The sequence below is a fragment of the Centruroides sculpturatus genome, unplaced genomic scaffold, assembly GCF_000671375.1.
Source record: "Centruroides sculpturatus isolate CEXI.00-Female unplaced genomic scaffold, Cexi_2.0 scaffold2236, whole genome shotgun sequence".
Taxonomy (NCBI): Eukaryota; Metazoa; Arthropoda; class Arachnida; order Scorpiones; family Buthidae; genus Centruroides; species Centruroides sculpturatus.
In genome coordinates, this window is record NW_019386391.1 from 1 (window position 1) to 13824 (window position 13824).

A 13824-nucleotide genomic window follows, 5' to 3' on the forward strand; every position below is an offset into this window, starting at 1 on the left:
TGAATTACTTGAATTTTTCAATTAAAAAAATTAAAAACAGAATTGGCATTATTTGCATTGGTGCCATCTGGAGATCACAATAGTACTTAAAATTATGCGCCAGATTAAGAAAATTTCGGGTACTAAACAAAATCTATAATTCGGATTTCTATATTTATTAGTGGATTTTCTTGGAGGGGTTGGATTAAATTGTAATACAAGAGTTGCAACGCAACACTAAGCGAACTACTCAGAGGGATAACTTTAGGGAAGATTTTGTATCAGAAACTGGCCCTTATTTAGATGTTAGATACGTAAAGAAAAACTTCAAATGGTAAGCCCATTGATCAGACATATATCCGAAACCAGTGTTCAATTGTTTTTTTCAGTCTGCTACTTGGGGACCCCTTTTAGAGACATTCACATTATTCATAATTACACTTAAGTAGATACTTAAGTGTAAAATTTGACTTATTTATGTGAGACCTAAGTCCTGCCTTGAATACGCAAGAACTTTTCGAAGTACGAACAACCTTCGCAAGGCACAGTAGTAAGTAAAGGCACAGTGCTTTTCACTAAAATTTAGTAGTTTCCTTCATGCTTAAAAATTTCAATGAAAATTTTAATGAAGCTATTAATATTTTATTCAATTCTTATCTATATATATAATCGAGACGGGTTGATAATAATAATGATAATAATAATAAGCGCACAGCCCAAACGGTTAGGAGTTGAAAGTTGAAATTTGGTACACAGTTAGGGTACGTTACGAAAACGCACACTAAGAAGGGATTTTTCGAAATTCCTCCCCACGGGGGAGAGGGACAGGATTAAGGCTTAACACTTCCATCAACAATGGAAGTGTTAAGTAACAATGGAAGTGTTAAGTAACAATGGAAGTGTTAAGTAACAATGGAAGTGTCAACAATGGAATTGTTACGTAACAATGGAATTGTTAAGAGAAAGCGACGTGCAATACGCAGATGCAGTTTTTTTCGTTTTTGCGGGAAATCGAACATATTTTTAGACCCATCTAAAAATTGTCTAAGGGGACGCAATTCTTGCATTCTGTGAAAACGGGTAAGGTTGACTGTAACGTAATAATCTTTATCTTAGTTATCGTTACTTTTGCCCGAGCAATGCCGGGCCCACCTGCTAGTTTTCTAATAAACAAGTAAACAGATTGACAATTTTTGTTCAATGTGATTTTATTCCCAACATTTTCAAGAACGGTGTAATTTTATTTCAACATTACAAAATCTATATAAACTATAAACAGATCAAAATAATTTCAAAAGTATATAAAAATCATTTACTTTCATTAGAATTATTAAAGTAGAACTTAAATGTTTGCAATATACAAAATTATTAACATGAAAATACAGAAATAGAACTTTGAAAGTGAATTAAAATGTATTTAATCGTGAGTAATAGATATAATGTGTCATGTTTTTAATAATACTTATTTTATACATAAAATAACTAGATAATAATAAATTAATTTATTTCCACCGCATTAAATCTATGAAATTGCATAGTTGAATCACCAAAGCAGACACCTCTTCTCCGAAAACATTTTTGATTTCGAATTGCATTTGAATGCTTTATAAAAGTCTTCGTTATTAGCGAGTGTTCCCCAAACTCTGAAAAAGAATAAATTAACTACGTTTAAGTATGATATTAACATTAGTATAATTGTCATTTCATTGATAAAATATGAAAAAACACAGGAAAAAAGTCGTTTGAAATTTCATTGTAATGTCGAGGACGAGAAATAAATTTCCAATAGATAAAATCTGTTCGAGTTCCATTAACAGTTCGGTTATTGTTGTTCTAGTACAGTAGACCCCCTATAACATGGGTTCATATAATACGGATTCGTATAACACGGCGAAAAAATTGCGATCGTATTCGTATAAACACGCTAAAAGAGACTCGTATAATACGGTAAAACGTCATCGCCGACTCGTATCGCGACAGGATTGGTCGAATCTAGACCAACAACGGATATTATAATAAGTTTATGCGAACTACTCACCTGAATTGGGCAGGACTATGCGGATTATATTCAATTAAATTACGAAGATATTCTGTTCGTTGATTCATACACCATAGCTGAAGTTATATATTATAATTTTTTTTATTAAAATAACAATAATAGTAATAAATTAATTAATATTATGCTACTTACATAAGAGAATCCTACGAAAAATAATTGATTCGGAGTTAATCCTAATGTAGGTAACATTTTGTTGTTGTCCATTCCATATTTAGTCAAATATAACTGATATGCCTAAAGAAAAAAAATTTAATTTCGGCAATTATAAATAAGTAAAATTAACAGTAAGAGGTTAATTAGTTTATACAGCACAATGATAAAAGTCTCTCCCCATCCGAACATATGTGACGCTCAAGAAAGATTCAGAGGAGACAAAACCACGTGGTCCTTTTTTTACTCAATTACTTGTTATACCATAAATAAACATCTAAACACCCTTTTTTTGGGCTGCAATTTGAAAAAACTGTAGACCTATAAATTCCCACTGTCATTTGTCCGTCTGTCTTTCCTTAATCTCAAGAACGGTGTTAGATAGATGAAATACGAGACCAGATATAGAAAGCGTAGGGACAGGAGGATCCTATTAACTATATAATAACTTCCGATGTAAATCGGAAGTCACGTTATTTCAATCTCTATTGTTAAAAGTATGATTATAGGGGCAAGCCACTACTAATTTGAAGTGGAGAGCATTTACTTTAAATTATATAAATTAAAAATTGTAGCCCGGCATTGTAATGATGTCACAATAAATAATTGCTCGTTTAGATTACCACTCTCTCAAAGGTCATTTTTACCTCATTTCAAAAAATGTAGATATAATAATTCTGAAGATACAAGGTAAAAAGGCATATTATACAATTGTTAATTCATTTCTTTATAATTTTATACTTTTTACTTAATAGGGATAGGAAATCTATTGTCACAAAACTTTTCCTATTGTAAATGAAAATAAATAAATAAATTCCTATTGTAATCTTGCAGGAATTTCAACTTAAAAAAATTTATATAAAGATTAAAACTGTATGAAATTCTACGCAAACTAATGAAATATAATTATGTGCTCTTACACTTGATATAAATTCAATGAAATTTATCTTAAAAAGTAGCTTTACCTTATAAGATGCTCGAAGTCCTCCGTTGTCTGCAATGTTCTCTCCCAAAGTATTTTTTCCGTTCAACTGAAATCGAAATAAGATTCCATTATAAATGAAAAAATATGGAATAAATTTTTTCAGAAATCATTAATACTTATAAAATGTATCAAATTGCATGATTATAATGTTCCAAATCAATAGGGGTTTCAAGCTGTGCCACCCCTAGACAAGCCGTGATCCTTCTTATATAAGTTTACATAATATAAAATCTACATTAAAATCTCATGTGGAGTGGATACGCTTTAGGAAAATAATTACCACAAAATTTGCATATTTTAATCATTGATGGCAGAGACTGATCCGTCAATAACATGTTTGTTATACTTTTGATTGCCTTTTGCATACTATGGGATAATAATAAGCCTCTATTTTGCCCATTTTAAACTTAGTAGAGTCAATTAATATGGGTGAAAAATTGAACAGACTGTAATAAATAATGAACGTCTAGACTATATATAAATGACACCAACGACATTTAATCAATAAATTTTAATTTTTTTTAATTAAAAAATTTTATGCTACTTTTAATGCAAATTATGAAGAATAAGATGCATTCCTGATACCTCAGTACCTGCCGAACGTCTCTTTTCGAAAAAAAAAGAAATTCATCATGAAAAAGAGAAATAGCCTGGATCAAGGCCGTAATGAAAAATTCCAGGGGTCCCGAAGAATTTTTGGAGGGCCCCTTTTTACTTTTTGCAGATCCAGGAGCAAATTTCAAGACGATTTNAGCACATGGACCTTAGTCAATCAAGTCCTCTTCTTTACTTTCTATCGATAGATTTACCTCTCGATAGTCTCGGAAGGAAAAGTTCTCCTGGAGAACTTTGGGAATTATTGTCTAATATATAAATAAAGGAAACTGGTCCATATTTAGATGTTAGACACGTGAAGAAAACTGAAAAACTTCACGTGGCCAGCCCTTTGGTGAGGCGTGAACACGCTACCAACGTTCAGTGGTGTTATCCAGTGATGAGCCATTGGTTAAAGATTTTTGTATCAAAATATTATAAAGTATTTTGTATTTATAGTTATATATTTCACTATACTTTTTCATGTTAAGAGAGAGAAAGAGAGAGAAAAGAGAAGATGAAGAGACGGCAGTATAAATATACTGCCGTCTCTTCATCTTCATCTTCCAACTACTTAAACACGATATCAGTTTATACAATTACCTGACTCATAATATACAATAACAATAATAATTTTATACAATAAAATTTTAACCTTCATATTAGTATGAGGATCTTCGTAACTGCTATACTGATTCACAAAGCATTCTGTTTTGTTGCTGAATGTCTGTTCGATTTTCGAAGGCCACCAGTGACGTAAATTTCCGAATTGGTCGTATTTACTACCTGAAAATACATTCGTGACATTAATTATTAGTGAAATAAAAACTGATTTCAATTAACAGATCTTACCCTCATCGTCAAATCCGTGAGTAATTTCGTGACCGATAACTGTGCCTATTGCTCCATAATTAATGGCACTAAAACAGGAAAAAAAGTATCAATTTTCGATAAATAAATAACTCAAAAATTTGTAAAATGCGTATGTTATAATTACGTTGGAATGCCAAATTTGAAAAATGGAAACTGTAAAATTCCAGCAGGAAATGCTAAAAATTATCGAAGTATAAAAATTAATTTACCATTAATTTTACTAAATTCAAGATTTTAAATTAATTTTTACGTGAAGGTTTTAAGTATCACTCACCAATGGTATTGCTATCAGGGCTATAATATGCATTTACTGTTGTAGGTGATTCAAACCAACTGAAAATAAATTATAATAGGTTTTACTCCCTTTAAAATAATCAAAAGAGTTAAATATTTAGTTAAAATGTTGGCATTTTTCATTCTAAAAAGTTTCTGAAAACTCGTTATTCAAATTTTCACTTATTAATTGTTACCCTGAATTTCTTGGATAATCAAGGCTTTGTTGTATATACTCTTATACATCTTCAATATGAATATGTAATGCTTTATAATCATCGAATATTCTTTCATAACGTCAACACAAAGAAAAACAATTAAGACATTTTTGCGAAAACATTGAAAATATTAAAAACATATTGAAAAAAAATTAAAATAAATCCATTTCTATTAAATTGCATTGCACGTGGACCCCTTTTGCTTCCATTTGCCAAAATAATGAACTATTAGATTTTGGCGTATTGCCAGAATATCACCTTTGATAAGACCTGAAAACATTAAATTTTTGGTAACTGACATATGCTATTTTCCGAGAAACTGTATTCCCACCATTCTTTTGCATGAAAAAGTTTGCATGTATCCGAGTCCTCGTAGCCACTCTTATTGCCTTCCTCTTCAAAGTTCACGTATTGTTTCTAACCTGCAACACTTGACAGACTTTCAGAAAACTTCTTATTCTTTGCCTTCTGTAGGAAAGCTGAAATCTTCTGGCAGTCTACAAGTTTCTTGTCTTGTATAGATATCGGATCTTTGAAGGTTTGTGGTAATGTCAAATCATTGATCCAGTTCCTGGTGCTTCTAATTAGAATATTTTTGTATGGCCCAGAATGTGTCACAAATTTGAAAAACCTCTTAATCTTCACTGACTTTTATAATACTTGTTGATCTGAGATTCAACGTTTGCTTAATAAACGAGTGACGTTTACATATTTGCAATCAGGTGCCACGATACGCTTTCCCATTTTCTTTTTTGTATGGTTTGTGCAGCTAATTACACAAACTTCGGCCTCTCAAATAACGACTTCTTTTCTCTTCATTATTGGCTACAAACACCCACCAATATCGGATAAATTCAAATAATATTGAGATTACTGCGATCCAGAGTATCTTTCGATGTAGTTGTCCATCTTGTAAGTCAACTTTGATGTCCCTGACAATTAGTGTTTTTTGTAAATAAATTTAAAATTTCTGTGAATAATTTTCAAACTGAACTTAAAATTCGTAATACATAATGACGTAAATAAGTATATTTAATATAAAAGTGCCAGAGGTCATATGATGCATTCTTAGCTGAACCCACGATGGGCTTACTTAAAATGTCTTCTTAGTGCCCACAGGATGGAAAGAGTAGAGTAAAAATTAATTATAATGAAGCATTTCTTAATTATTTTAAAGATTGAAACATTACATATGCAAGAATTCTCTTTTAAATAATTCAATGTTGAAATAGAAAAGGTAATTCAAACATTTTATTTTACAGAGGGATGCACCATATGACCTTTGGCACTTTTATAACCTCAAAGATTTATTTCTAGCAATTATTATTTTGTAAATTTTCTAAATATACTTATTTACGTCATTATGTATTCATCAATTATCACAAATTTTAAAATTATTTACAGAAATTTTAAATTTTATTTTTTACAAGAAACTATTTAAGTTGATAAAAGTAATTAAATCATTTATTTTTTTTTAATTTTCATATACCATAAAATTTCTAATGCAAATTCCAATTTAAAATATCCTGAAATTACTGTAAAGACCAGAGGATTTTTCCCTAAAAGACATACAACGGTTAAATGGGTTTGTAAATTGTGCAGCGAATTAAACTCAATCATTATTTTTTTATTACCAAATTCGCAAATTCATAATAATTAATAACATAAAAACTTACCTATCCTTTTCTCTATGACGTGGCTCATTAATCTTAATTAGTTCTTTATACATGACAAATTTATCGATGTTTAAAATGCTTTGAAAAAATTCTTCTTCTTTGATTTCTCCTAACTATTTTTAACATTTATGTAATTATTGTAAAAAATATTATTATGTTCCAAATTGTTTTTTATTGTCATGTTACCTTTTCGTAGTATTCATTTAATTCTGTTTCATTCATTATCCAAGGTGGATAAGCTATCAAAGGTATCATTTCGTGCAACTAAAGACAAGATACATAGAAAAATAGCAAATTATAATATATTTAAATGTAGTTCGAATGTTATATATATGAAAATCTATTAAATTTTATGTTAATTTTTTAACCTTTTTTTTAGCTTTTCGCTTTGTTTCAACATCCATCCAGTCAGAAAGAGTGAGGAAAGAACTAAAGGCTTCTTGTATATCTTCAATCATTCTTTCGATCTAATTGAAATAGCGAAAATAATAATTTCTATATTAAATTTTCATTATATTGGGTGCATTAAAGCACTTTATAGAATGAACAATTTTGTTGATTCTTGTTATTATTTACGTGTACAAAGTAGTTTAAAACTATGGAGATAAACTTTGAAAATAGATTCCTGGTAGGACAAAGAACAAAACTGGCCCTTTTAGGCGTAGCAGCTGTACGCAAGGGATATAACATTGTACAATAGTATAATTATATACCTCTGTCACAGTAGATGCTCAATAAAAGTGCTGACATGTTGCATTATGGACTGATGCATACTTTTTAACAATACTTTTTCTTTAATTCTAGATACTTTTAATCTCAAATAACTTGTAACGTTTACTAAAGTTGATACTTAAAAAAGTAATAGTTAAATTAATAATGACTCACCTCAATTTTAGTGTCTTCATTAAACGTACGGTTTATAAAGATATTACCCAGAGCATAACTCAATTCAAAATCGACAGCCTTTATACAAACATTTTCTATAGAATCCATTTTTTCTAAACCTTTCTTGACTTTCAAGAATTCAAATTTCTTTTCTCGAAAGATTTTCGTGGTAAAAGAACTGTATTTATTTATGGTTCGCCATCCTATGTAATTAGCTATTATTCTAGAAAAATATATGTAAAATGTTAGAATAATAAAAGATTTTTTAGGAACTACAATAACTATTTATAAATAGTTAATATATATTATATTATTCGGACATCTTGTCCGAAATCGAATGTCTTAATAGAATGAGTGCATGCTTTGCTGTTATGCATTCTTCTTAGAAGACTTTCCATGTGACTAGATGATGGTATGTTTCAGATGAAACTGTTTACATTCCTCCCTGTGAGCATTAATAAAATCATCCATTGAAACTGAATGAATTAATCTGAGTATCAATGGGTACTCCAATTCATTTCAAAAATGATCAATGGGAGCAGATCAAGGCCCTATGGAAGACAATCAAGTTTCTCCACATTTATCTCATTAAATGATTCCTTTATAGACCTTATTTTATGAGAGGAATAGTATTATTATTATGCTTCAAGTTGTTTCCAAAAAGTAAGAAGCATAGAATTATCCAGAAGATCAGTATAAAATCAGAATTAAGAGTCTGTTTCATTGAATCTTGAGTTGGTTCCTAGAATATCTTTGAACACGATATATATATATTTTAATATACAGGTTGGCTCAAAAGCCAATTATCCGAAATATAAAATATTTTGTTAATCAAGTGAACTGATTTTGGGCCTCCTGTTTATCTACACAGTTGTGTAAAAAATAGAATAGAAATATGCTGAAAGTTTTCTTTAATTGTGTTCACTTAACATTTTTCTTTATTATTATAAATATTTTCTTAATAATTAATAGTTTTCTGATACCTTTTTTCTACAGTTTGAAGGAATTTCGATATATTTTTCAGAGATTCTGGTTCCACAACAATAATTTCCGTGTCTTCAGTTATGTTTGCTATATCTTGGAACACTTCACTCAAAATCGTCAATAAGTTCATCTATAACATTCCGTAAATTAATTTATATAATTATATTCTATATTATTCTCTTTTAATTATTTAAAATAAACAAAAAATACAATAAAAAATTCAAATTATATGAACGTGTTTAGATTATTTTTACAAAGAATCAAGTAATTTTTATGGGTTCTAAGTGCGACATAAATTATGTAAAATTTATGATAAAAATTGAATCTTGTATTATAAATTATAGCATTTTTTAATAGAACAATTTTTTTTAAAAATTGATAAGAAAACAGCAAGAACTTAGAAACATAGATACATTTTACATTACACTACATACTTTTCCTTCTGTGTAATTTTCAAACTCGGATATCTTCATTTTATGATAAAGACTTTCAGGAATTCTTCGATCTTCTTCGGGTCTAGTAAACTAAAATTATTTTAAAATAAAAAGAATACTAAACATTTTATTATTTATTTACTGCAATGACTTACTGTAGCTAATTTCATTTCGAAATCGACGATTTCATCAATTTCTCGGTGAAGAGTTGAATTTTCTTTGGTGGTACTCAATAAATTTGCTGTTTCTTCAATTAATTTTTTATACGCAGAAATTTCTCGTAAGGATTGCTCGTCGGAAGCATTCAATAATTCTTTTCTTCCAAGACCCAAAGAGGCATAGTCAAGCTATTAAAATATAATTTTATCTAAAGTAGACTACATAATAATAATTACTTTAACAGTAATTACAGTATTATGTAATACTATAATCAAATTGCTCTTATATGAAGCATTTTTTATAGGAAAGCATACGTTAATGTATTTGTTTAACTTTCCCATTTGTACAAGAAATAATTAATTGTATAGATGAGTTGAAAGTTTCCATGCAAAACATAAGTATACTTCAGTTTATCTGTGTTTCGGATCTGTACAAAACACGAAGATTGATAGAGTACAGTAGAACCCCCCTATAACACGATAGATAATTCCGTGTTATATGAATTCCATGTTGTTCGAGTCACTAAGATTTTAAAAATACGTGAGCCGTTCACAGCCCGGCACACGTATTTGTAAAATCTAAGTGACTCGTACAACATGAAATTCATATAACACAGAATTATCTACCGTGTTATAGGGGTGATCTACTGTATTTGAATGTTACATATACAAAACACACGGTTACGTGAAGAGCACATGAAAAACATACGTATGTGTGTTTTAAATGCACAGGATGTTTACAGTGCGTGCGATACATAACATCAGACGTGTTGATCGTGTATCCATATGGCATTCGGTTAAATGATATTCACATATTTATTTTGCAGTTATTTCTAAGTCACAAAAGTGATTTAAAAATTCTTTGCCTATGTATAGAGATTTTTAAATCACCTCGTACATTATTCGTGTTTAAATAACATAAAACATTTGAAATAAAAGCATTATCGTAAAAATATATCTAACAAACAAAAATTATTGTGACATCGTCACCATGCCGTGCTGCAATTTTTAATTTATTTCATTTAAAATATATGCTCTCCACCTCAAATTAGTACTGTAAGTGTCTTGCTTCTGTACATCATACTTTTCCTGACAACAACAGAGTCATGCCGGTCATCTATATAACAGTTTTGGAGAAAATTTTTGAATTGCAATCATGTAACTTCCGAGTTCAAACCGAAAGTTTGTAAATAATTAATCGGGCCTCCCGTCAATAAAATTTCCATATCTGGTCTCGATTTTCGTCTATCTAACGTCGTTCTCGATATTAAGAAAGGACAGACAATGAGAATTTATAGAGCTAAAAGTTTTTTCAAATTGCAGCCTCAAAACGTTGTTAAATTCAAATTCACTTATAACTTACATGTATAATGTTTCTTGCGGTGTTTTTTGAATCAGCAGACACCTCAATTGAAATAAGAACGCTGTATCCAAGTTCTCGAATAGACCATGCTAAGCTTTTCGTCCAGTCATAATTATGGTCAAATGGACCTCCGAGAAGAGGCCAACTTCCTAATTGGTTTGCTAAAACTTTTAATGGTTTCACTCCGATTTCATCTCTCTTTCCTAAATCATTTAATTGAATATGAAAAAAAAAATTGACAAATTTTAATAACATCGTATATAGTATTATCATAACGAAAAAACAAACCTTGATTTATGCATCCTGTATAGAGATCCCTCACTTTAATGTCCATTGCATTTTCGGAAGTAGTCATTTCTTGTAATATTTCTGAAAAATTTTGAGTAATTAAAACATAAAAATTTATCAATTTTCAGCAAAAATCAATTCTTACTCTTTAATTGATCATTTACACGATGTTCTACCACATCAAAGGAGTTCCACGACGATTCGGTAGCTGGAAGTGGATTGGATTTGATCCATCCCGAACAAACGTAAGAGTAGAAGTCATCGCAAGGATCGATGGAACGGTTAATAGAAGACATAAGTTCTTCTTCTAAAATATAAATTCAATCACTTACTATAATTTCAATAATTTATGCACATGAAAATTATAGAAAAAGAAAATTAATGTTCTAAGCATAATAGTACGAATCCGGTTTTGTCCTGTTTAATTTTTCATCAATTAACTGTCACTCGAATGATGAAATGGAGGAAATTTGCGTTTCATAATAGATTCCTTCACGCAATGCTCTCTCTTTATACTTATAACAATTCCCTTAGCATATAAGTCCTGAGTACATGCAAAGAGAATTGTTATAAGTGGAAAGAGCATTACTTTTTACGTATTTTTTCTCCATTGTTCATCCATATTGACGTAGATTAAGAAGTATATTCTATCTCTTTCTTTCCAGTTTCATATTAAGATAACCATAATGATTTGCTTAAATCTTCAATAAGTTAATCGGGAGATGAGGAAAAGAGCCCAACTTTTCACAATTTCTAAAGATACGATTCAAATTTGAACTTGAATTCTTCTTAGTGACCTTTGCAGTCTCAACCATTCATCCAAATTGGTCTAATGCAGATAAAGAAGGGCCATTCTATTATTAGGGGAGATCGGGGCAACTTCGGCATGCGGGGCAAGTTTGTCAAGCGCTTTTTTTAAAAAACAAATTAAAAGGAGACTTTGGTTATAGGTTAGGCAGTTGAGTTTTATTGGTGGCTTGTTGAGTGTAGTGTTTTTATTGTTCTCCAACAAGCGTAGTTGAATTATCAAGCAAATTTTCATTTTCGTTCAATTCCATATAATATTTTTTTTCCATTTATATTGAATTGGCAGGTTTTGTTATAATTCCATGATAACGAAAGTTACTTTTCCTGTTAGAAGGATGTAACTTCAACTTATTCACGTGGCCAGATCGTGGCTTGGCATTCTGTTCTCAGGGTTGTACTTAATGTTTCGAAATCATGACTAGCGGGGTAAGATCGGCAACATAAAGCCACATTAGAAGCAAAGGATAAAAATCAAACAGATGATAAATGAAAACATGTTTGCATTTGTTATTCATGTATATATGTCTTTGAACTTGCATTTCGTTGTAATAATATTAAATGGGTGTTGGATTTGTATTTCTTTGTTTTAATAGTGAATTCCAACTTATACATTGTTAATAACATAATTTTATATACGTGCCTATCTTGCCCCATTACTGTTGCCCCTATACCAGGGGCAACTTTAATAAAAATAATTAAAATAATTACAACTTTACAAAAAGAGAGAAGTTGCCGATCTTGCCCCTATACCCGGGGCAACTTCGTCAATTTCTCTCTTCTTGTAAAGTTGTAATTATTTTAATTATTTTTATTTCCAAACTGATTTTAACCAGTTCTATAGTAAGGTAACATTCCAATAGACAATATGCAAAGCTTTTTTTTCAGTTTACAGCAGTATTTATTACACAAAATTTAAGTAAAGCTTAACATGCCGATCTTACCCCGATCTCCCCTATAGGCTAAACTGGCCTTTGTTTAACATAAACTAAAGTGTGTCGTATAGTTCATATAAGACACTTCAGTAACTTACAAAACATGGTGACACTTCAGCAATTAAGTAATTACCACCAATATTTTCTATCACCACACAGAAATTTTGATTTTACAGTATTAGGGTGTACTGTACATAACAATATGAATAGTAAACAATTTAAAATAAAAAGAAAATATTAATAAATTACGCACCGATATCCCGACAAACTTTACTATCACATACTTCGTATTTTTTCTTATCAAGATTAGCTGAAATGGTGTAAAAACAATTAATTTTTTTTAAACACATTTTATAATATTTAATTATAATTTCTAATAAGCACTTACATGAATTGTTACGTACGACGACTATTGCTATAATTAGACAAAGAGACAGAACAACAGCGAATAAACAAATGATAATCAAGGACTTTTCTAATTTTGTTTTTCTACTCCAACACGATTCGCTGAAAATTAATTTTTAACAAGAATTCATTTATATTGTTAGAGGTTAAAGGTAAATTTCTTTAATACACTATTAAAATTAATCTATGATTATTTTATTTAATAAAAGACACTTTCAATAATGTGTTTATCATGAGTATGAGAAAGTAAGTTTATACTTATATACAAAGTGACCCAAAAGTGTGACCTTTGTCTCTCTTTTAACACGTGAAAGGAACGGTTTTGTGCTATCGATTCATTGAAAATGTTAAATTTTATAAACATTATTTATTGTACACTGTTACAGGATTGGATTGATAAGATAAAATAACGCAACACAAAATGGCTGATCTGTTAAGAGGGAGTGCCTCCAGGGAGGACTTTGTATAGAAAACTGGCTCCTATTTAAAAACATGAAGAAAACACGGAAAACTAAACGTAGCCAGCCCGATGGTCAAGCGCAAACCAACGATTAGTTAACGGTTTTCAATGGTTTAATCCACTCGGCCACTGTTTCCACCACTGTAATCCACCACCCCAGACCAATCAACTTTGAGGCAGGTCGGCTTAGAAATTTTCTTTATTGGATCATAATTAATAATAGATTCCGATTACTGCGATAAGACCAGATACCGCCAAACAAATACTAATGCGTGTTGGAGGTTCTAAAAGTCTAAGTTGT

At 30.2% G+C, this 13824-nt stretch overlaps 1 protein-coding gene across 5 annotated transcripts in view; it reads right to left on the reverse strand.

Moving 5' to 3' along the window:
* Nucleotides 1-1169: 1169 nt before the first annotated feature.
* Nucleotides 1170-13824, reverse strand: part of LOC111614802 (neprilysin-1-like) — a 40794-nt gene continuing 28139 nt past the window's right edge. For all 5 annotated transcript variants that reach the window (XM_023356165.1, XM_023356164.1, XM_023356167.1 and 2 more), the window contains 20 exons: nucleotides 13047-13165; nucleotides 12912-12968; nucleotides 11065-11226; nucleotides 10920-11000; nucleotides 10632-10834; nucleotides 9266-9457; nucleotides 9111-9200; nucleotides 8676-8806; nucleotides 7693-7915; nucleotides 7176-7274; nucleotides 6994-7071; nucleotides 6808-6920; nucleotides 4915-4973; nucleotides 4765-4816; nucleotides 4620-4687; nucleotides 4423-4553; nucleotides 3154-3219; nucleotides 2171-2272; nucleotides 2018-2094; nucleotides 1170-1622 (listed from right to left, as the gene is read on the reverse strand). In XM_023356165.1, coding sequence (XP_023211933.1) covers nucleotides 1523-1622; nucleotides 2018-2094; nucleotides 2171-2272; nucleotides 3154-3219; nucleotides 4423-4553; nucleotides 4620-4687; nucleotides 4765-4816; nucleotides 4915-4973; nucleotides 6808-6920; nucleotides 6994-7071; nucleotides 7176-7274; nucleotides 7693-7915; nucleotides 8676-8806; nucleotides 9111-9200; nucleotides 9266-9457; nucleotides 10632-10834; nucleotides 10920-11000; nucleotides 11065-11226; nucleotides 12912-12968; nucleotides 13047-13165 — 2203 coding nt within the window. In that variant the 3' untranslated portion in view covers nucleotides 1170-1522. The remainder of the gene's footprint in view (nucleotides 1623-2017; nucleotides 2095-2170; nucleotides 2273-3153; nucleotides 3220-4422; nucleotides 4554-4619; nucleotides 4688-4764; nucleotides 4817-4914; nucleotides 4974-6807; nucleotides 6921-6993; nucleotides 7072-7175; nucleotides 7275-7692; nucleotides 7916-8675; nucleotides 8807-9110; nucleotides 9201-9265; nucleotides 9458-10631; nucleotides 10835-10919; nucleotides 11001-11064; nucleotides 11227-12911; nucleotides 12969-13046; nucleotides 13166-13824) is intronic.